The 23,573-nt window shown below is 41.4% G+C and overlaps 2 protein-coding genes, 1 long non-coding RNA gene and 1 pseudogene across 4 annotated transcripts in view; all 4 read left to right on the top strand.

Moving 5' to 3' along the window:
- Positions 1–997: 997 nt before the first annotated feature.
- Positions 998–1,947, top strand: LOC148296262 (uncharacterized). Its single transcript, XM_088248242.1, has 2 exons — positions 998–1,616; positions 1,904–1,947. Exons 1-2 carry the CDS (start codon positions 998–1,000, stop codon positions 1,945–1,947), a joined length of 663 nt encoding a protein of 220 aa, XP_088104368.1.
- A 6,284-nt stretch (positions 1,948–8,231) lies between these two features.
- Positions 8,232–23,573, top strand: part of LOC148296258 (transcription factor ABORTED MICROSPORES-like) — a 59,588-nt gene continuing 44,246 nt past the window's right edge. Inside the window, exons 1-3 of one of the 2 annotated variants that reach the window (XM_088249729.1) lie at positions 8,232–8,759; positions 9,452–9,529; positions 9,662–9,740. In XM_088249729.1, the coding sequence (XP_088105855.1) occupies positions 8,710–8,759; positions 9,452–9,529; positions 9,662–9,740 (207 nt within the window). In that variant the 5' untranslated portion in view covers positions 8,232–8,709. Of the gene's footprint in view, positions 8,760–9,346; positions 9,530–9,661; positions 9,741–23,573 lie in introns of both variants that reach the window. The other variant, XM_088249728.1, reaches the window with a different exon arrangement.
- LOC148296261 (uncharacterized) lies at positions 9,832–10,773 on the top strand. The gene is made up of 2 exons (XR_015833385.1): positions 9,832–9,882; positions 10,004–10,773. It is a non-coding gene; the product is annotated as an uncharacterized LOC148296261 (long non-coding RNA).
- Positions 16,592–20,845, top strand: LOC148296260 (uncharacterized; annotated as a pseudogene).

Raw genomic sequence — 23,573 nt, 5'->3', positions numbered from 1 at the left:
AGATTGAGGAGTCAGAAATTCATAAAGAAGACATAAAGAAGAAATCGAGTCCTGGATTTCTTATATTTGTGTAGTGCGAACAAAATAAATATAAAAAAAGTCTTTGATAGGAGTTCAATGTTCACTTCGTCACATTTATGCAATGGAAGATGTTGGTTTAGTTGAGGCTCATGTAATCTCTCTTAATATCAAAAACAAAAAAACAAATCCATGTTTTTTACACTTGGTCGCTCCTGGTGTTGAAATATGCAAATCATATCACAGATTATGTGGAGACAATTGTGATTTAGTTACCTTGTATAGGTCTTGATTATAGGATCTTGATTCTTTGTAATTATAGCACTTGCCTTGTATAGCCTAGCCCAGCCCTATATTACTATGTAATGTATTCATCTTTGATATATGAAAATACAGGAGTCTTCTCCTTCATTAAACGTTGTCTAGCCTCTGTTTCTTTTCATGGTATCAGAGCGCCATTCCTGGTGACTCACACACCTTTAACACCTTCCGCAAACACTGAGACATGGCTGGCGACGATGAAACACCAAAACCTTCAGGCGTTAAGCCTAACACACAAGATACAGAGACCATTGATGCCTCTGATCCTTTTTACATACACCATGCAGATCAAACAGGTCTGACCCTTGTCACGCAACTTCTAGATGGTGACAATTATGCAACTTGGAGTCGGGCGATGTTGATCAACTTGGAAGCAAAAAACAAACTCGGTTTTGTTGACGGCACAATCAAGGCACCGCCAACAACCAGCGCCAAATACCTCTTTTGGAGGAGATGCAATCAGTTGATTAAATCTTGGATTCTCAATTCCATTAGCCCTTCATTGGCTAACACTGTGATTTATGCCAACACCGCCGCTGAGGTTTGGTCAGATCTCAAAGAGCGTTTTTCTCAAGGGAATGTGTCTCGTATTTTTCAGATCAAGCGAGAAATTGCTGAAATGCGACAGCACCAGCAGTCTATTTCAACATATTACAACATGCTTAAAGGTCTTTGGGATGAGTTGGGATCATATCTTCCCATGCCATCATGCCAATGTAATCCAGCGTGCAAGTGTGGAGTCATGAAGGAGCTTGCTGACAGAGAGCAACAAGAACAGGTACTTCAATTTCTTATGGGCCTAAATGATACTTATTCGGCTGTTCGTACACAGATGCTTCTGATGTCTCCTTTACCCATGGTGCGCAAGGCATATGCCATGCTCATGCAAGAAGAAAGACAGCGACAAATAACTGAGAATAGCACAATCAGTTCCGTTCATGCCATGAACACATCAAAGAGTACCAACAAACAACCTCGCAAAGTGCACGACGATGACAACAAGAATTTACATTGCACACACTGTAATGGTGACACCCATACAGTTGATCGCTGCTACTACCTTAATGGTTTCCCAACATGGCACAAACTACATGGAAAGGCAGTCAAGCCACCCAACAAGAACAAGCGTGTGGGCGCCAACAACACCACCCAGGAATCACAAAAGGGAACTGGTACTCAGACTTTGGATGATCTGAAATTCACCCCTCAAGAAGTTAATCAGATCAAGTCCTTTTTACGAGGTGATGGTAAAATTCAAGCCTTTGCAAATGCTACAGGTATATCACATGACTCTTGGATAATTGATAGCGGTGCAACAGACCACATTTCTTCTTCACCCAAATTGATTCCTAAGAAAACCATTTTGTCTAATTCTTCAGTCAACATGCCCAATGGTTCACAAGCACATATCTCTTGTCTTGGTTCTGTTCAAATCACTCCTCATCTAAAATTGGAAGACGTGCTTTGTGTTCCTGGTTTCCGAGTCAATTTAATGTCCGTCAGTAAATTAACTCGTCATCTCCATTGTCTTATCTCATTCTTCCCTACTTTTTGTATCATGCAGGATTTAACAACGAAGAAGATGATTGGGTTGGGGAAGGAGCATGATGGTTTGTACTATTTAGTACCAGTCACCGAAGATTTTCTTTGTGAGCGTGGTCCCCGAATAGCGGCTGCTGCGTTGTCCTCCACTTCTGATCTTTGGCATAAACGCTTGGGTCACTTGTCTACTGGTCCAATGCGTGTTTTATCTCAAACAGTCCCTTCCATTTCATTTAATTTTCATTCTCAATGTGATGTCTGTCCTCTTGCCAAACAGACAAGATTACCATTTTCTCTAAGTTCAATTTCAACCAATAAACCTTTTGAGTTAATTCATTGCGATATATGGGGTCCTCATCGATTACCCACTAGCTCAGGTGCTCGATATTTTTTGACTATCGTAGATGACTACTCACGTTTCACATGGTTGTTCCTCATGAATCTTAAATCTGAAACACAAGAAAACATCAAACTTTTTTTTGCCTATGTTAAAACTCAATTTCATTGTGACATTCAACAGGTGCGCAGTGACAATGGTGCAGAATTCCTGTCCATGCGTTCTTTTTTTGCTCAAATGGGCACCCTATGGCAACATTCTTGCTCACACACCCCCCAACAAAATGGGGTTGTGGAACGCAAACATCGCCATCTTCTCACTGTTGCCCGTGCTTTATGTTTTCAAGCACAAGTTCCACTCAAGTTTTGGGGAGAGAGTATCCTTACTGCAGCCTATATCATTAACCGTTTGCCCACATTAGTGCTCTCCAAAAAATCACCCCATGAGGTTCTCTATCACACCCCACCTTCCTATCGTCATTTTCGTGTCTTCGGTTGCCTTTGCTACGCCACTCAAACAAATTCGCTCCACAAATTTGACGCGCGGGCTCGACGTTGTATCTTTGTTGGCTATCCCGCATGGCAAAAAGCTTATCGTTTATATGACCTCACATCTCACCAATTCTTCTCCAGTCGCGACGTGGTCTTCCACGAACACATATTTCCATTTTCCACAATTTCTCAGCACACCCAAACAGCACTCCCTCACGGCCCAATTTTGCCATCCCACCCACATGACCCATTTCCTCCTGATGCCACTTTCGAGCAGCCCATCATCACCTCGGAAACAAATAAACCCTCCTCAGAAACAGTTTCCCTCTCCTCGGATACCCATCACCACCCTTCCGATACACATCCCAACGCCGACCTCAACATTGATCTCGACATCATCTCTGAGTCTATCGCTGATCCACCAGCAACCCTCGCTCCTTTAACATCCTCCGATATTCCCATCTCAATTTCTTCCTCTCCAGCACTTCGACGCAGCACTCGTTCTCGGCAACCCAACGTACGTCTCCTCGACTACGCATGCTCACTGGTGACTACTCCTACTCCCACTCCATCATCTTCTTCGGTGTCAGGTACTCACTATCCTCTCTCCAAATATCTCTCTTCTTCTCATTTATCTTCCTCATATCGCTCTTTTCTGCATAATATTACTACCTGTGTCGAACCCACTTCTTTTGCACAGGCTAACCTTGATCCCAAGTGGCGTGAAGCCATGGCAGCTGAATTGCAGGCTCTTGAACAAAATCATACATGGACTCTCACCTCACTACCTCCTGGCAAACGTGCTATTGGGAGCCGTTGGGATTACAAAATCAAGCATAAATCAGATGGCTCTGTTGAGCGCTATAAGGCGCGGCTGGTAGCCAAAGGCTACACCCAAACTGAAGGCTTGGATTATTACGAGACTTTTGCCCCGGTGGCCAAATTGGTCACTGTTCGATGTTTATTAGCAGTGGCTGCTCATCACACTTGGCCTCTTCATCAACTAGACGTCCAAAATGCTTTTCTCCATGGTGATTTGGAGGAAGAGGTTTACATGTTACCCCCACCTGGCCTTCGTCGACAGGGGGAGCACTTGGTTTGTCGACTCCGGAAATCTTTATATGGCTTAAAGCAAGCTTCACGGCAGTGGTTTTCCAAATTTTCCACAGCTATTCAACATGCTAGTTTTCGACAATCAAGGGCTGATTACTCTATGTTCACTCGTGTAAAAGGTAAATCCATCACTGTGGTATTGGTCTATGTTGATGATATGATCATAACCGGAAATGATCCTACTGCCATACAACAATTAAAGGACTTTCTCCATCATCAATTTCGAATCAAAGATCTTGGTTTGCTAAAATATTTCCTCGGAATTGAAGTAGCTCGCTCCAAGGAAGGCATCCCCATTTCACAGAGAAAGTATATTTTAGACATATTGGATGATGTTGGTTTGTTAGGGGCTTGTCCTGTGGATTTTCCCATGGAACAAGACTTAAAATTACAGTCGACAGAAGGAGAATTGTTGAAAGACCCCACTCGTTATAGAAGAATTGTGGGGCGTCTCATCTATCTCACAATAACAAGGCCTGACATTTCATATCCTATACAAGTCCTCAGTCAGTTCATGAGCCAACCACGCAAACCACACCTTACAGCAGCCATGCGTGTGTTGAAATATTTGAAGGGGTCAATAGGCCAAGGATTAATATTTCCATCCAACAATTCTTTGCAGCTACGAGGTTATTGTGATGCCTCGTGGGCGTCGTGTCCTACAACAAGGCGCTCCGTTACGGGATACTGCATCTTCTTAGGTAACTCCTTGATATCTTGGAAGACCAAGAAGTAGCATACAATATCACGATCTTCTACGGAGGCAGAGTATAGATCAATGGCAGCAATTACCTATGAACTCACATGGCTACGTTTTCTGCTACAAGATCTTCGAGTCCTTCATGCCGCACCTGCTCGGGTTCACTGTGATAATCAGGCCGCGCTACACATTGCGGCTAATCCTGTCTTTCATGAACGTACCAAACACATAGAGCTAGACTGTCATCTGATTCGAGAAAAAATTCAAGCTGGGCTTATCACAACTCATTTCACACCATCTAAACATCAGGTTGCAGACTTGTTTACCAAAGCACTTGGTAAACTCATGTTTCAAGCTCATTGCCGCAAGTTGGGCATGCACAATATCCATGCTCCAACTTGAGGGGGAGTGTTGAAATATGCAAATCATATCACAGATTATGTGGAGACAATTGTGATTTAGTTACCTTGTATAGGTCTTGATTATAGGATCTTGATTCTTTGTAATTACAGCACTTGCCTTGTATAGCCTAGCCCAGCCCTATATTACTATGTAATGTATTCATCTTTGATATATGAAAATACAGGAGTCTTCTCCTTCATTAAACGTTGTCTAGCCTCTGTTTCTTTTCACCTGGCTCTGATTGTTTCCCTCCTTGGCTGATCCCACATGAAAAAAAGCCTACGTGATCCCAATCAAAACTAACATTACTATATTAACCCAAAGATATCAATCAGGAAATAAAAGATGGCAATCGCAGGCCATATAAGCTGAACCTTTGAACATCAGCACTATGAGCCAGTTTGGTACAGCACTGCCTTCAAAGCTATCATATAACCATATTTTGATCTTGCCATCCACTGATGTTGAAAAGACAACTGAGGCATGAAGCATGAAAAAAAGTGTTGGATAATATATTGCAGGAACCGGAAAGTAAATCAGATGATTCAAAACAAAAACATCACCAGAACCAAAACATCAATACCCAAAGTGGCCCTTACATGGACATTTTCTTTGGTATGAGGACAGACAGAATAGACAGGAGCTTCATGACCTTCAAAAGTAAACAGTCTTTGGCTACAAAATATATCCCAAACCTTAAACATACATTAATGAAACCAACCTTGACGGTCTTGTCATCAGCACAAGTTATGACCAAAAGTTGGTCGTGAGGGGAAAAGAATGCCAAAATCATTTACACTTCCTAAGTGCGCTTTGCATATGCAACCCCTGTTCAATGAAGAACACGACGGCAGTGAATATGAACTACAAGAAATGAAAATCAGCAACTCCATACCATTTTAAGTATGAGAACATTCTCACCAAATATACAACCATCAGGACTCTGTCGGATACGATTACCAGATACATATGAATCTTTGACCAGAGCTTCCTGAAATAATTGACATTGGTTCAAATTTCGGATCATATCAGTAAGGTTGAAGGAGTAGTACATAATCCAGAAGCAGATGCACCTTTAAGGCCAACGGGCCTGCATCAAGATTCCGGACTCTAAAATTTCTTGAAAGCAACTTTTTCCCTGAACTAACATCCCATAGTCCTATGTCTCCAACACCCCCAGGTTCCAATTGAAGAATCACATTAGCAGGATTCATGAGTGAACTATCAAAAGTAGTTACCACACGTGATCATCCTAAAAAGACAGGAAATTTATAAACGATGGGAGAAAAAAGAAAAGAAACAAAAGAATGTAGTTTCTCGTTACTTAACATAGAAGAAGAGTCTGCCAAGTGGGATGAAAATCCATGCTCATTGGAGATGAGCCCTCATTTAGTGTCAGGGCAAAAGTAGTGGGCAAAACATTGGGTATGGCAACCGCAGACAGGTGACTTTGGCCAGGATCAGTGACAACTGATTTTACCTAAACAAATGAAAGAAAGCCAAGGTCAAGACACACAAGTTCTATAATTATGTAATTCTGTACATAAAATTGATTCAGATTACCTCATCCATAATCAGAAAGAACATTTTTTTGGACAAGCATGGATAGTCAATAACCTCTATAGCTGTAGCCACAAAAATTTAATCAAAAGTTAATAATAACAACTATGCAATGTGTAAAATGACGACACACTTCAAACATAAATTAGAGGGTACCAGTACCCAACAACATCACTTGAAGAACTAAAATAAAATACCTAGGCTCTTTGCAGCATTGAGAGATACTGCTCCCGGAGAGTGCATCTTGTGTTATAGATAAATTTTTGGCTCAGCAGAAGAAGTTGGAAGTGGATTTGATGTTGCTTGTGAAGGATAAATACAGAAGGTTAGAGCAATCTTAGAAGAAACTAGAAAGACTAAACAAAATCTTGTTTAAAAATAGAAAAAGAAAATCAGCTAGTATGGCTGATGAGCAGGAAACATTGGTTAATGAGGACCGATACGAAAAGAATTTCAGTTTACCATAACATATCTTACTTGCAAACTGTTCCTAGTCGATAGAGACAAAGACAAACAGTCCTGCCATTCACAAACATGATCAATTTAAAGGATTTTAATAACTGGATTTGGACAAAAATCAGTAAGTGTAGACACCGAGCAGGACATTGGTTAATGAGGACAAATACTTAAGAAAAATAAATTTATGTCACCATAGCATATCTTACTTCCAAATTGTTTTCAATTGGTTGAGACAAAGGAACATTTTCCTGTGGTTCACAAACATGATCAACGAAAAGAGTCTTAATGACTCGATTTGGATGAGGGTCTTTACACTGTTAATGCTGCCAATTCAAGCTGTCAAGTTAAACACACAAGTCAGTGTCTCTCCCAATTACAAAAAACAGAAAGTGACTAAATCTTTTACTAAATATGAGAATAACAAGTACTCTCTCACACACACAAACGAGCACAGGCTTATGTATGAACATATGCAATCACAAAATAGAAAGGAAGACCAAAACTAGAGAGGAAGCATTACCTTTGGTTAATGAGTTTATGTAATCTATGACTTTTGATGCTAGGATACACTTCAATTTACTAAATTTCTTTGAGGTTCAGGAAAAGTTTCATGGTGAAAGAATGTTGGTTGCACCAGCTTAACAACAGGCACAACTAGTAGACAAATTAAATAATATGTTATATTTAAGAAGCATAATATGTTATATTTAAGAATGAGATGCTTCATCTCATCTAACACATGTTGTTTGAATTCTCATTTTGAATAGTTCATATATCAATGTCATATGACCTCCGATACCTTTAATTAATTTTCAAAAAAGAGCTGCAAACTTCTCTTCGTTGTCTCGTTAGACGGTTTTGTATCCAATTTTTCTTCTACAAAGTAAATTGCTATACAAGCAATTTTATACTATGAAATTCAACATCCTTTGATCCACAAAATGTTGGGGGATTTTGTTGTTGTTGTTGTTGTATTTATGGGTTTAACCTGTATTATTTATTATAAATAAAATTCATTTTTTATTCATGGCCAATGGGCTAATATTTGGAAATCATTAGAATAGAAGGTATCAGAGAGAATTTAGATTCTCATTCCCCAATATCGTTTGTATAAATAAAATAATTGAAGAAATAACTCTAGCCCAGTGGGCTAAAGTGGTATTTTAACCCTAAACCATAAAATGATATGATAAAATTGTATATTTAAAAAGTATAGCCTGTCAGCGTTACTTTCAAAATACGTTTGGATATTTTCAAAGTATAGCCGTTTGGCTATACGCTTTAAATATTTATATATTCGAATATTTTAAGGGTATAGCCGCATGGCTATACGCTTTGAATACAAACGAACACGAAGCTTGCACTCGCAGAGGACGGAGCTTGTAGACGCTGACAAGTTTCGGCTGCTTCGTCCCCCTTGTTCGACACCGAAAAATGACCTAACCCGCCTAGGAGGCCCGCCCAGCCGCCTAGTGCCCGTCTAGCCGCCTAGCCATCCGCCTAGCGCCCGCCTAGCCGCCTAGCCATCCGCCTAGCGCCCGCCTAGCCGCCTAGCCATCCGCCTAGCGCCCGCCTAGCCGCCTAGCCATCCTCCTAGCCAGATTTTTTGAACACTGCGATTGACCGAAAGTCTGAAACCCGAAATTGAAAAAGTTTACCTGCAAATTTGAGCTTGAGATTGAGATTTGGAAGCCGAAGCAAGCACAAGTCATGGGAACCCTAAATACAAAATTTGCTGACTTGGTGTCTGTCTTCGGTGGAAGTAAATGATGAAGCTATCCTATCATGGAGTTTCTATGGTCTTGCCAATAACAAGGTTCGGTTTTTAGGCCCCAATCTCAAATTCTGACTATTTATTTCTGGTTTGGTTAAGCAATAGATTGATTGGTTTGGTTCTTCTTGCTTGAAACTTGATAAATCTTTATGCATTCAATATTCATCCATTGATGGTTCTTCTTGGTTGGACTGCTTTTCATTCTTTGGATATTGCATTTCTGTTGTAGATTTTGACATTTGCTCTTCCCCTCTTGTTTGTTGATAGAATGACTGGCTAGGTGAAGGAGCTTTTGTGGAATTATTGTAACAAGAATTTCAGAAATTGAGGTCTCTTGTGGCTTTTGGAATATTATTATCTCTGCATATTATGAGATTCGATAGATTGTTCTTTGAAGAAATATCCATTATTGAATAAATTCTCTGTAGATATGCCATCATCATGCAAAATCTGACTGAGAGGCTTAGGCCCCTTGTGGGTTTGAAAGGCTGGGATTATTGTGTTATTTTGAAATTGAGTGAAGACCAAAGGTTAAGAGGAACCTTTTAATTCACAGTTACTAATTCATGTTTCTTTTTGTGACTAATTTTTAGATTGGCTAATTTTTATTTTATTTTATTATTTTTTAGGTTTATTGAGTTGATGGATTGTTGTTTTTCTGGGGCTGATGAGAACACTCAGACTAATGGAGGAAATGAACTTATTTTTCCAGTTTATCCACTCCTTCCATGCAGAGATACAATGCAGCACTCAAGAACAAATTCCTGTGATCTTCTTGCCCAGCTTCCTTCTTCTCTGCCCTTAGACTCTGGGTATCTATATATCCTTTTCATTTTCACATTTTTGTTTACTCATTCAATCATAATTACCAATTACCATACATATCTTGACAAAAGAAATTAATTAGTGTTTTTATATCATTAACCATGGGTGCTCATGAGCAGGATTTATGCACATCCATTAATATCAAACCAGCCCATTTGGTTGAACTCATCTTCTAACAGAGATTCAAGTGCCATGGCAGTGAGCTCAAGTTCCCATTTTTCCTAGCTAGTTCCAAAAGAAAGTCCTTTTCTCAACATATAATTAAATGTAACTATATATTTCTACTTACAGTTTTGGTTCCAAGTGCAGGGGGTTGATTGAGCTGTTTGTCTCCACAGATGTATGATATTTTATGATGTTTCACTCAAACCTTGCTTTAATTTCTTATGTTCGATTTGAAATTTCATTTTGGTCACATCTCTCACAAATAGTTTTTTTTTTGGTAACTGTCATATTCACAGGTCTCTGATGACCAACAATTGATTGATTATATCACAGCCCAATGCAACATTTCACTGGAGCAAGACACCCTGCTTGGTGTTGGCTGCAATACAAGCTTCCCTGTCAATAGAAATGACATGAGCACTGAAATACAACCACAGCCCTTTCCAGGCAATGAGAATGAAGGAAATGATCATCTAAACAGTAATCATTTCCAGCAGCCGCCTGTTGTTTCCCCAGTGGATCATGATTCGAATGTGCCATACAACATATCATCAGTTGATCGAATCCTTCTCTGCAGCACGTCTCCAATGAATGTCCTGCAACATGTCACTTACAACTCAGAGAACAGCATGAAGAACGTCCTTGATTTTGTGAGAATTGATAATGCCCTTGTATTTGATAGAGGTCATGTGTTGAGCTGAACACGAATGATCGTCAAAAATTTCATCTTTTCTATATGGTTTTGCATGTATAGTTGATGTCTTGTATGATTCTTAATTGTAGATAAAGGATGGGATTCATTGCTTAGTACCAACGGATGGCAAGACCCTCAAGGTCGATGATAAGAGCAATGATTTTTTAAATTTGTATTTTAGTATTTTTCTGATGTGAAAATATAGTAGCTAATAGTACTATAGAATGTTATGTAATAATATTTCTTCAATTCTTATACAAGTTGTTTTACGAGGATCATTGGCAAATATATCAATCATATTGAAGAGATACATATATGGTGCTTGTTGTACCTTATTTATATGATAATGAATAATGATATAGCATTTTCCTTCATCATAGTCTTCATCATAGACATTATATCTCCACACATAGAGAGTGCCTTATGATCCCTGCTGGATTGAACCCATACACATTTGATGCATTTCTTTGAACAGCTCCTCATTACTTTTGGCAAAAAATTCGAGATCCTTCATGAGGATATCTAACGCCTTGGAGCGACAATTGCTGTCAAGAATGAACCAAAAATATGCAGAACATAGTTTTTTTTAATTATTTTTTTATTTTTATAAGATTGTTTATGTATAGATTATAAGAAACATCAAAAAAAATGATGTTCTCACTTGTCAATGGCCTCAAGGAAATTTTGCTTTCTGATCTGGAAATAGATCTTCATTGCATAGCAATTGTTATTTCTATCTCATATTGACATATTGGAGACATCAAATCAGGTTGACAGGAAAAATGTGAGGGTCATACTTTGAAGAATTAAACTTAGTTTACCTAGACTGCAAAATGGTTCTTTTTCATTGCTCATAAGTTTGACTCCAACTCTTCAGTTAACTGCATCTAGAATATTGGTTTTGATCATTATTTCATCCCTTTCAATTTGCTTCTCTGTTTTTCCCACCCAACAGGCCCCCACACAAAAATCTGCTGGGCCAAAATGACGTCGTTAAATAACAGAAGTCACATTAGAGTAGAAGCCATGTCTGAAATAATTGTAGTTTCCAATATGCATCATCACCAGAAGAAACTAGTACATTCAGAGTGTTCGAGAAGGCAAGGCTAGTGACTCTTTTAGCGTGACCCTCAAGCTTCCTTGTAACCTGCAAAATATATAAATAAAGGCAATGACAAAACTTTTCGGGTTTGCTTCATCACAACATCGAGCATGATTTGTTTTTTATTTTATTTTTATATACAAGAACTGTTGTGAATTAGAATAACTAACTCACTGCCCTTAAAGATCTTGTTGTTGATGGACTTTAGACAAAGAACTCAATGATGGATGAGTCTTACACACACACACAAATTAACCAAGCACAAATGACACAAGTGTTTATAGAGGTTCAGCAAATTGCCTACATCCTCTTTGGTGATCACCTTGAGAAATTTCACTAATGAAGATAGGTTACAACTTTGGTTTACAAAAGGAAACCCCCTTAGAACACTACCCTCACAATCTGTTTCTCTCACACCCTTGCTAAACACCTTGATACACTTAGAGAACTCTCTTGCTCTCCCCTTGGCTTTTCTGAAACTCTCACCAGAAAAACTAAACTTCTGCTTCAGCCACTTCCTAATTATCCAACTTGTTTTCTCCTCTTGTGTTATCTTACTTCACCCCATTTCCTACACAAGCCAATGGACATAAGATAAGACACAATCTTTGTCCTCCACGTTCCTTCCTTTAGTCACCACTTAGACTAAATGTCAGATCAAGTAGGTAAATGATATCCCACTCAGCCACCTCCCACTTACACCAGAAAATGGAGAGTGATCTCTTTGAAATAAGATAACCAACTAGCCATGAGTGCTCTCCCAACTTATCCAGCAGGTAGTCAACATTCATTTAACTCAGAAGTGACCCACTAAGCCTCTGAAATCATGTGGAAAGCGATAGCCATCGAAAACACAGTTGAAAACACGTAAAGGAAACGTCACAGCACGACTGGAGCGACCGGTCGTCAGGAATGGGCGACCGGTCGCCAGAAGTTTCCCTCCAGACTTTGAATTCTGCTTCTAAGCGACCGGTCGCAAATGTCACGCGACCGGTCGCTCATGCTTCCTGCGACCGGTCGCAAAGAACTGGCGACCGGTCGCTCCTTGGTTTAGCTCCAGACCTCGAATCTGCCCAGAAACGACCGGTCGCAACTTCCCAGCGACCGGTCGCTTTTAGGCAGTTTCAAATTCTCCCTTTGAGCGCCAAAACCTTTGTATCCTTTAGGTGAGCCATTTTTTCCAACAAGAACAAACAAACTACCACATCTGAGTGGAGATTGTATCGGTTGGTGCCACAGGAAAAGCTTTGAAGGATGTCATCGCTGTTGGTATTGGTGGCAACTTCTTAGGTCCTCTTCAAACAGGTCCTCTTGATTTTTTTTTTGGGGTATAGCCGGTCGGCTGTACTTTTAAATATAGCCAACCGGCTATACGTTTTAAATATATTATTTCGAGAGCATAGCCAAGCGGCTGTACTATTTATAAAATAAAATAGAAAGGACCCGCCTAGGCCCAATTTTGGAAAACTTGCGTGTTTTTTTTTTTTTTTTCAAATATCTTTTTTCCTGGCGGGTCTAGCATCTCTGCAAATACATCAAGCTAGGGTTTTAGCCACTCACGTTTATCAACAACGTAATGGCATCTTTGAAAATCAGTATTTTCCATTTTCTGTTTTGGTTTATGTTATGTTTGGTTGCTAGGAAGCTAATGATGAACAAATATTCTCTTACCTGAATATTCAGTTTCATGTTTCTTTTGTTGTATTGATTAGTTTTGTTACAAACCGAGTTGGTCTGGTTAACTAATCCAAAAGGAGTATGCTGCTTTCTGGGGCTCCAATTGTTGAGTATGAGTATCCACTTTTGTGGTTTTATGTGTTATCTTTAGGACATTAGTTAAAGAATGCATAAACATGAAATGGACGGGGACAGGGAGATCCATTAGTTGACTAGTTGTACCCATTTTTCCATATTCTCATTCAATTTCAATGGTAACATGTTTTGTTAGATCTCCATAGTCGGATTTGTATGAGTTTGAGTATGGGATTCTGTAACATCCCACATTATGACCAACGGAGAGGGGGTGATGTGCCTTATATGTACATGCCTGCCTCCATCTAGCACGAGGCCTTTTGGGAGCTCACTGGCTTCGGAGTCATGGGAACTCCGAAGTTAAGCGAGTGGGGGCCCAGAGCAATCCCAGGATGTGTGACCCACTGGGAAGTTGCTTGTGAGTTCCCAAAAACAAAACCGTGAGGGCAGAGAGGGGGGCCCAAAGCAGACAATATCGTGCTACGGCGGAGCCGATCCCGGGATGTGACAGATTCAATTTCAATGGTTAAGTTTGGGACAATATTGATGTTGCTAGTAGTGGGCCAAGGACCCATCCCTATGAAATCTTAACATAATTGGTTGCATGTGTGGCCCACTAAAAAGTGGTCTCACGTGAGGAGGAGTGTTGAAGAATAGATAGAGTCCCACATTGGAAACTTAAATAATTAGAAAGTCCCATATATTAAATGGTTCCACTCCTAATACCATCGAGGCCTTTTGTATAAAACCCACACCTACAAAATATGTGGTTAAGTTGGGGACAATATCGATGTTACTAGTGGTGGGCCAATGGTCCGTCCCTCTGAAATTTTAACATGGTATCAGAGCAGATTGATTGATTAGCCCTGAATTACTGGGCATTTACCCTTACCCCTTACCCCTTGCCCAATATGTGAACACCCCAAACATTCTCACAAACATAACACTTAATTTGTGTGTCATTTATAATTATCTTTTGTTCTTGTGCTCATTTGCTATATCTGATGTTAAACATAGTTGTACTTATTTTTAAAACATTTGTGTTGCGTGTTAAGAAATTTTATTAAAACCTACCATTCTAGATGAAGTTATCTATGATGTCGTTACATTATATTCTAATTGAGTTATATTTTGTTCATTTATTTCTCATACAATTACATCAGATGTCAAGATCAAGAGCATTTCAATTATTGGTGGTGCTGATGGAACAAGTCCTTCCAAGATGAGGGCGTAAGTTCGAACTTTGATATTTTCTACCTAAGGCTTGGATTTCTTATATTGGTGTTGTGTGAACAAAATAAAGACAAACTGAGGCATGAAGCATGAAAAAAAGTGTTGGATAATTGTAGACAAAGAAATTTTGGTGCAATAAATTCCATTGGACGAGAAAATAATTAGGGTACGGTGGATTAAATTGTGGGCCCCATAATTCGTCCATGTGGCGTGTGACTCATCAAAATCGAATTAGTTGTCAAAAAGTGACATGTGGCGACATCCGACGGAGTGCATCAAACGGTTCAAGATGAAGACAAAATTAAGGGAAGGAATCTTCTGTGATTGACTTTGATTTAAATCAAGTATTAATCAGGTCAATCAATTGAAGGTTAAATTGCCAAATTATGGGAATTGATTTAAATCAAATCAAAATCCCATAAAACAAGGTTTTAAATAAGGAAAGTTATTTAGGTCAAGCATCCTACAAGAGCCTATAAATAGGAGGCCTCAAGACGAAAGGAGAGGCTTAGACACACCCAAGCACTCAGAAGAAACAGAAAACTCTCTGCATTCTTCACCTCACTTCGGAAGAGCCACCAAGCACAACAAATACGTGCCGGTTCCTCCACCCCAGAAAAATCCAAATACCCAAGCAAGCCTTGTGCTACCCGTTTGATCAAGATCAAGTCTCTACGACCCTTGTATCAAACACAACTTTTCTTTAAACACTTCAGAGATCGAATCAGAGGATTCAATACAGAGATTGTAACCCTAAATTTCATTAATACAAATATCATTTTGTACACGTGTTCTTGTCTCATTTGTTGCAGGAAATTCGTGTTTACAAATTTGGCACGCCCGGTGGGACAATCTCTGCCTCTCATCTCTTCTCCAGTTCCAAAATCAATCAACACACCGAAAACGATGGCTTCCAAGAAGATTCAAACCGTTCCCACGATGAGAGACAAAAGCGTGAGCGCCTCCTTCTCAAGCGGAGACTCTGCTGGGGTCGTCACCCGGAGCAAGGCCAAGGCGATATCCGCAACTCAACCTGTCACTGCCATACCGACTCACTCCAAGGCGAAAGACGTGAACCGAAGGCGTGAACCGGTTATCAATTTGACTCCCTTGGGGGCAAAGAAGAATACCCTCCGAGCGGAGGAGAGAAACTCTCGGAACGAAGAAAGGAGTTTTTCGGGCTCGAAGAATTCAAGAGAACGTTCACTCTCGCCTGTTTCAGACGCTGACTCGAGCACAGGCTCTTACCATGGATCCCCATCCGACGACCAACTGAAGAAGATTGCCATGAATCACTCGGCGTCCATAGGTGAGTCTTATTCTATGGCTATGCAGGTCATGGTGACAGGAGCAATGTCCATTGAAGAACAGCTAGCCCATATGAGCGAAGCGGTCACGAAATTGACGAAGATGGTCGAAGAGAAAGATGCGCAGATTGCTTCTCTCATTAACAAGTGGGAGACACATCAGGATAAGGAGCCTGGTCAAGACACGCACAAGAAAGGAACACATCATGAAGCTGAATCCAGCGAGAAAGGATTAGGTCATGAAACAGAGTCAGGTGAGAAGTTGCACGGAAAAGGTGACGCCGCCTCGGTGGGCTCTTTATCAGTCCAACAACTTCAGGACATGATCGCGAACACCATCAGGGTTCAATATGGAGCTCCTTCCCGAGACACGCTCATGTACTCCAAGCCATACACCAGGAGGATAGACAACCTGCGGATGCCAACGGGATATCAACCTCCAAAATTCCAACAATTCGATGGAAAGGGCAACCCAAAACAACACGTTGCACACTTCGTCGAAACATGCAACAATGCTGGGACGGAGGGTGACCACTTGGTGAAACAATTCGTTCGTTCCTTAAAAGGAAATGCGTTTGATTGGTATATAGACTTAGAGTCTGAGTCCATCGACAGTTGGGATCAAATGGAGCGAGAATTCCTAAACAGATTCTATAGCACTCGTCGCACCGTGAGTATGATGGAACTCACAAGTACCAAGCAATGGAAAGATGAACCTGTCGTTGATTACATCAATCGATGTCGCTCGTTAAGCCTGGATTGCAAGGATAGGCTTTTAGAGATATCAGCAGTTGAGATGTGCATTCAAGGGATGCATTGGGGGTTACTCTACATTCTACAAGGGATTAAACCTCTCACGTTTGAGGAGCTAGCCACTCGTGCCCATGACATGGAGTTAAGTATCGCCAGCCACGGAGGAAAGCATGAGCCTGTCATAGAGCATAAAAAGGAGAAAGTCTTTGGACAAAAGGCAGATAAGTCTATCAAGAAGCCTACCAAGGAAGCAATGACAATCAACACTGTCCCTGTCAAAATCTCCACCCGAGATAAGAAGAAAGAAGTCAAAAGGATGGAGCCATCCCGAGAGGTGGATAGACGTCGACGAACCTTGAAGGAGCTGGAGGAAAAGACATACCCTTTCCCTGACTCTGATGTCGCAGGTATGCTGGAGGATTTGCTCGAAAAAAGGGTGATCGAATTGCCAGAATGTAAGCGACCTGAAGAGATGAACCGGGTTAACGACCCTAAGTTTTGCAAGTACCACCGAATTGTCAGCCACCCAGTAGAGAAGTGCTTCGTGTTGAAGGAGCTAATTATGAACTTGGCTAGGCCAGGAAGGATTGAGTTGGACGTTTACGAAATCGCAGACGCGAATGTTGCCACAATTGTGTTTGGATCCTTTGATCCCGTGCCGTTGCCCTCATTGTCGCCAAGGGTGACTGATCTGTGTGCAAAAGAAGTGGTGGCCGAATCAACCAATCAAGGTGATGATGGCTTCGTTGATGACTCACCTTGCGATGACGATGACGGATGGACACTTGTTACTCGGAGGAAGTCTCGTACGAAGCACACTCCTCGACGACAAAATGCTCAATCAAAGAAGGAGCGGCGAAAGAGAAGCTCGCGCCAATACTCTAAAAGCAAAACCAAAGTAATGGTGAGGAGAGACTCTAACCAAGAAAGTGGACCACTAGTCCAAGAGCCACGGATTCCGATTATGCTAGGAGAGTACTTTCCCAAAGTGTTCTTCGTAAGAGGACCCATGGAGGAAGTGCATACGACAACTTGCTATCAAGTGGATGACGAAGATGCCTCGGAAGGAAAATTTGAGACTCATGAAGAGCCAAAAGTCTCAGTACAAGCAGAGGAGTCACCGTCGCACTTCAATATTGAGGAAGCGATGCAACTTCCTGAAGCAATACGCATAGCATTGGTCAAGGCGCTGATGGATCTCAATATTCATCCAAATCAAACAAGAAGGGCTGAAAGATTGGAGCATGAGTCTCAAGATCATGCTATTTGTTGCGCGACATGTGCCTCTATCACATTCACCGATGAAGATCTCTTGTTAGGCTCCAAACCACATAACCGTCCGCTTTTTGTGTCAGGGTACGTGCGAGAACAGAAACTTAGTCGCATGCTCGTGGATGTAGGTTCGTCAGTAAACATCATGCCTAAGTCCACAATGATGAAGTTAGGCATCACCATAGATGAATTGTCTCGAAGTCGTCTCATGATTCAAGGCTTCAACCAAGGAGGGCAAAGAGCCATGGGTATGATCAGAATCGAGTTCGTGATAGGTGACTTAAAGTCAAACACCCTATTTCACGTGATTGATGCTAAGACTTCCTACAATCTTCTTTTAGGAAGGCCATGGGTACATGAAAATGGGATAGTGCCCTCAACTTTACACCAATGTTTCAAATTTTACAGAGGTGGAGTGAAGAAAATCTTGGGTGATGTCAAACTATTTACCGAAGCTGAGTCCTATTTCGCCGACGCCAAGTTTTACATCGATGAAGACGTGGCATCTGAGGTCATTCCCATTGAGGTTCACTCAACAGGCAAGGCCATACCAAGAAGAGATGAGGATTCAAAGTGCCTTCCCATTGAAGAGAATGACAACAAGAAGAACACTTCGTCTGGACAAACATGATCATCATCAATAGACTCACAAAAAGTGTCTATTCCTGTTCTTCGCTATGTCTCATCGTCCCGACGGAAGGAAGGACAATCCCCGTTTGGAAAAGAAGTAAAATCAAGAAAGTTAGGGGAAAGTGATATGAAGTTCTTGAAGGAGTCAACAACCATGCCTTTGCCCAAGTTGAACAATTCGGACATTTCAAAACCTTCAGTACCGGGATTCGTCAGACCATCACAAAACGCAACAAGACACGAATATCTTCCGGTCAAAAGAACTAAAGAAGGTTTTGATCCTAATGCTTATAAACTCATGTCGAAGGCAGGTTATGACTTCGGCTTATCTCCTTCATTGGGAGAGCTTAATCCAGACATCACCGGCGAAAGGACACATGGCCTTAGCGAAACCCAAAAGAAGTTGAAGGAGCAGGGTTATGCAATCGACTCAGCTAGAGCAGGCCTTGGTTTTACTCCTATCGCACCAGTTAAGATCTCTGCTAGAAGAAAAGAAAAGAAGGCAGAGGCTCAACACATTAGTGCTGAAGTGGTCGAAGAGGAGGAAGAACTAAAGTCTACTAAGAGAGCCTCAGTGTTTGACCGCTTAGCCAAGCCTACTCAACGGACCTCAGTTTTTAGTCGTATCAGAGAATCAACATCACGACCCTCCGTGTTCAAAAGGTTAACTAGACATAATAGTCAAAGGGGAGTTCGATCAACTTCACGCAAATCGGTGCTAGAAAGACTCGGAGTTCCAAACAAGCTGTCTGAAGAAAAAAACCAGCGAGAATTGAAAGGTGGAGTTCATGTTGATTCGACAGAAGATAATGAAATCCGAAGCCTAATTTCGTCACGTATGAAACGTCAATCAACATTAGACGTAACTTTAGGTGACCAACTCAAAGTGAAACGACGGACAATCATACATACTAGGAAGGTTGTAAGTCAGCAAAACAAAAGCGATGATGAAGAAGTAGAGGTCCTAGCTGTTCATCATGTTACGATTAAAGAGGTCGATGAAGAGGAACCTTTCGAGGATGAGGTTCACGAAGCCCCTCCTGCACTAGAAGATGGAGGGCAGGCGACTGTAGATGAATTAAAAGAACTCAACTTGGGTACAAGTGAAGATCCCAGACCCATCTTCGTTAGTGCACTCTTAAACCCTAGTGAAGAGAAATCATATCCTCAACTGCTACTTGAGTATAAAGATGTATTTGCTTGGACGTATAAGGAAATGCCAGGCCTCGATCCAAAAGTTGCTGTCCATCACCTTGCAGTCAAGCCTGGAACGCGTCCGATCAAACAAACTCAACGTCGCTTTCGCCCGGAGCTTCTAGGTCAAATGGAAGCCGAAGTCGACAAGTTGATCGCCGCCGGATTCATTAGGGAGGTGAAATACCCAACATGGATCGCGAATATTGTTCCGGTGAAGAAGAAGATTACTGGACAGATTCGTATTTGTGTTGACTTCCGAGATTTAAACGAGGCTTGCCCGAAGGATGACTTTCCATTGCCCATAATTGAGCTCATGGTAGATGCAACCACAGGTCATGAAGCCCTATCTTTCATGGACGGTTCATCTGGATACAATCAAATAAGAATGTCGCCAGAAGATGAAGAACTGACAGCTTTCCGCACTCCGAAAGGAATTTACTGTTACAAGGTGATGCCATTTGGTCTTAAGAATGCAGGTGCGACTTATCAACGTGCAATGCAAAAGATCTTTGGCGACATGCTTAACAAGAATGTCGAGTGCTACGTTGATGATCTGGTGATCAAGTCATCAAAAAGAGAAGATCACTTGAAAGACCTAAGAATGGTGTTCAACAGGCTGCGGAAATACCAACTTAAGATGAACCCTTTGAAGTGTGCTTTTGGCGTCACGTCAGGTAAATTTATTGGTTTCATTGTTAAGCATCGAGGCATCGAAGTAGATCAATCCAAGATTAAGGCTATCCGAGATATGCCCGAGCCAAGAAATTTACGTGAGCTGAAAAGTTTACAAGGACGTCTCGCTTTTATTCGGCGATTCATCTCAAACCTAGCAGGGCGGTGTCAACCATTCAGTCGTCGTATGAAAAAAGATGTCCCATTCGTTTGGGATGAGGCTTGTCACAACGCCTTTGAGAGCATAAAGAAGTACTTATCGAGTTCACCACTGTTAGGAGCTCCTATTCCCAGCAAGCCACTCATATTGTACATTGCGGCTCAAGAAAGATCAATCGGAGCCCTTCTGGCACAAGAGAATGAGTCGCATAAAGAGCAAGCACTCTACTATCTAAGCCGAACCCTTACTGGTCCCGAGCAAAACTACACACCTATAGAAAAAGACGTGTCTTGCACTTGTTTTTGCTATCCAGAAGTTAAGGCACTACATGCAAGCGTTCACAGTTCATCTAATTGCACGAGCTGACCCAGTGAGGTACGTTATGTCAAAACCAGTCTTGACGGGGCGTTTGGCCAAGTGGGCATTGCTTCTCAATCAATATGAAATCATCTACACTCCAGCAAAGGCGGTTAAGGGTCAAGCTGTTTCAGACTTCCTAGCCGATCATCCAATTCCAGCAGACTGGGAAATTTTAGATGACTTACCCGATGAACAAGTCTTCTTCGCTGACGTTTCTCCTGCTTGGATGATGTTCTTCGACGGATCGGCTCGCATAGATGGGGCAGGGGCTGTCGTAGTCTTCGTATCACCCGAGAGACACGTATTACCATATTCATTCTGTTTAAGTGAACTTTGCTCAAACAATGTGGCAGAATACCAAGCTTTGATCATGGGCTTGCAAATGGCCGTGGAGATGAAGATATCAAGCTTAGAAGTGTACGGTGACTCCATGTTAGTGATCAACCAGCTACTGACCTATTACGAGGTCAGGAAGGATGATTTGATTCCATACCACCAAATGGCCATGCAGTTACTTGAAAAGTTTGACCTCGTGACGCTGGAACATGTGCCGAGAAAAGAAAATCAAATGGCAGATGCCTTAGCCAACCTTGCTGCTACGTTGGCGTTAACAAAAGATGAAGCAGTGAATCTTCCAATTTGCCACCGTTGGGTTGTTCCATTAGCACTTGGAGCATCACAAGAAGGAGTCAATGTTATCTCAGTATTGTCCATTGACATTGACGACTGGAGACAACCTTTAATTGATTATCTTGAGCATGGGAAACTGCCAGATGACAAGAGACATCGATCAAAGGTACGACGTCGGGCACCTTGATTCATTTATTACAAAGAAATTCTCTACCGTCGTTCATTCGAAGGCGTGTTTCTAAGATGCTTGGGAGAAGAAGATGCATCCAAAGCAATGGAGGAAGCTCACTCAGGTATTTGTGGAGCTCATCAATCAGGGCCAAAGCTACATTTCCAAATAAAGAGGATGGGCTACTATTGGCCGACTATGGTCAAGAATTGCATGGATTATGTGAAGAAATGTCAGGCATGTCAATTTCATGCCAACTTTATACACCAGCCGCCGGAGCCACTACATCCCACAATTACTTCATGGACATTTGATGCATGGGGTCTTGATGTGGTTGGACCGATAGCACCCAAATCTTCTGACGGTCATTCTTACATCCTTGCAGCCACAGACTACTTCTCGAAATGGGCGGAAGCTATACCTCTAAAGGAAGTGAAGAAAGAAAACGTAGTGAGCTTTATCAAAGTAAACATCATTCATCAGTATGGTGTGCCGCGTTACATCATCACAGACAATGGAAAGCCATTCTCGAATCGGTTAATGGACAAATTGTGTGAAGACTTCGGTTTCAAGCAACGCAACTCCTCAATGTACAACGCCCCGGCCAATGGTCTTGCAGAAGCATTCAACAAAACTCTTTGCAACCTGTTGAAAAAAGTTGTTGGGAAAACCGAACGCCTACCCAGGCTACGCCGTATTCACTTTTGTATGGTGTGGAAGCGGTCTTGCCATTAGAAAGTCAAATTCCATCACTGAGGATGGCCATACAAGAGGGATTGACTGACGAAGAGAATGCGAAGCTACGTCTCCAAGAATTAGAAGCATTAGATGAAAAGAGACTCGAAGCGCAACAACGCTTAGAGTGTTATCAAGCCCGACTTTCAAATGCTTTTAATAAGAAAGTCCGCCCTAGATCTTTCCAGGTAGGAGATCTCGTCCTCGCATTGTGTAGACCTATCATCACAACACACAAAACTGGAAGTAAGTTTGCTTCGAAGTGGGATGGGCCCTACGTAGTACGAGAAGTATACACAAGTGGAGCTTACAAGATCGTGGCTGAGGACGGCTTAAGAGTCGGCCCCATCAATGGAAAGTTCTTGAAACGATACTATGCATGAAGTAAATCCAAGCTCCTGGCCCGCATGAGCCTAAACTGCGTACGGCACTCAAAAAAAAAAAAAAAAAAAGTGGCTCATTGAGTTGAAAACCCGAAAAGGGCGGCTCAAAAAAAATTTAGAGCATAAAAAAAAAGTGGCTTGTTGGATTGAAAACCCGAAAGGGCGATCCAAGCAAAAGTTAGAGCATAAGAAAGTCCGTTGAGTTGAAAACCCGAAAGGGCGACTCAAGCAAAAGTTAGGACACCAAAAAAAAAAAAAATCCCTTTAAACTACGTGATGACTTGATCCCTTTTCATCGAGGGTACATAGGCAGCTTGGACAAATAATTCCAAGTTCAGTCACATCAAAATAAAAACAAAGGGTTTCCCCATCAATCCGAACCATTTGAAAGAAATAATGAAATAAGAAAATGCTTTTATTTCATTATGAAAGTTAACTAGTAAACATCAACACTTTGACAAGTTCGAAGAAAAATACGAATGAAACAAAGAAGGTTTACAACAATAAAATTTGCTACTCCCAAGACAAGTCCCTGAAGCCATTACGTAATCTCTCAAAAGAAACTCGTAGCGCATCTAATGTCTCAGCATCAGTAGCCGATAATACAGGAGCTTTTTCAACTGCTATCTTATCCTCTCTCAAGCGGGTAACCTCACCATGATGATATGAAAGCTGTGCACCACTCTCCGAAAGTGATTCGTTTAGTTGACGCAGTCTTAACTCCAATTCTTCTTGTTCTCTCCTCAACTCTTCCATACGCGTGTTGACAGATTTAATAGACTCAAGTATGGAAAACTGATGAACCTCTTCAGCTTGT

Source organism: Prunus avium, chromosome 2, assembly GCF_965620075.1.
Source record: "Prunus avium chromosome 2, drPruAviu1.hap1.1, whole genome shotgun sequence".
NCBI lineage: Eukaryota > Viridiplantae > Streptophyta > Magnoliopsida > Rosales > Rosaceae > Prunus > Prunus avium.
This window is presented reverse-complemented; position numbering and strand designations above follow the sequence as displayed.

Coding starts and splice junctions, on each gene's coding strand:
- LOC148296262 (XM_088248242.1), top strand. CDS start 998: ATGCTTAAAGGTCTTTGGGATGAGTTGGGATCATATCTTCCCATGCCA. Junction 1,617..1,903: donor AGCCTTTGCAAATGCTACAG/GTATATCACATG, acceptor TGTATCATGCAG/GATTTAACAACGAAGAAGAT.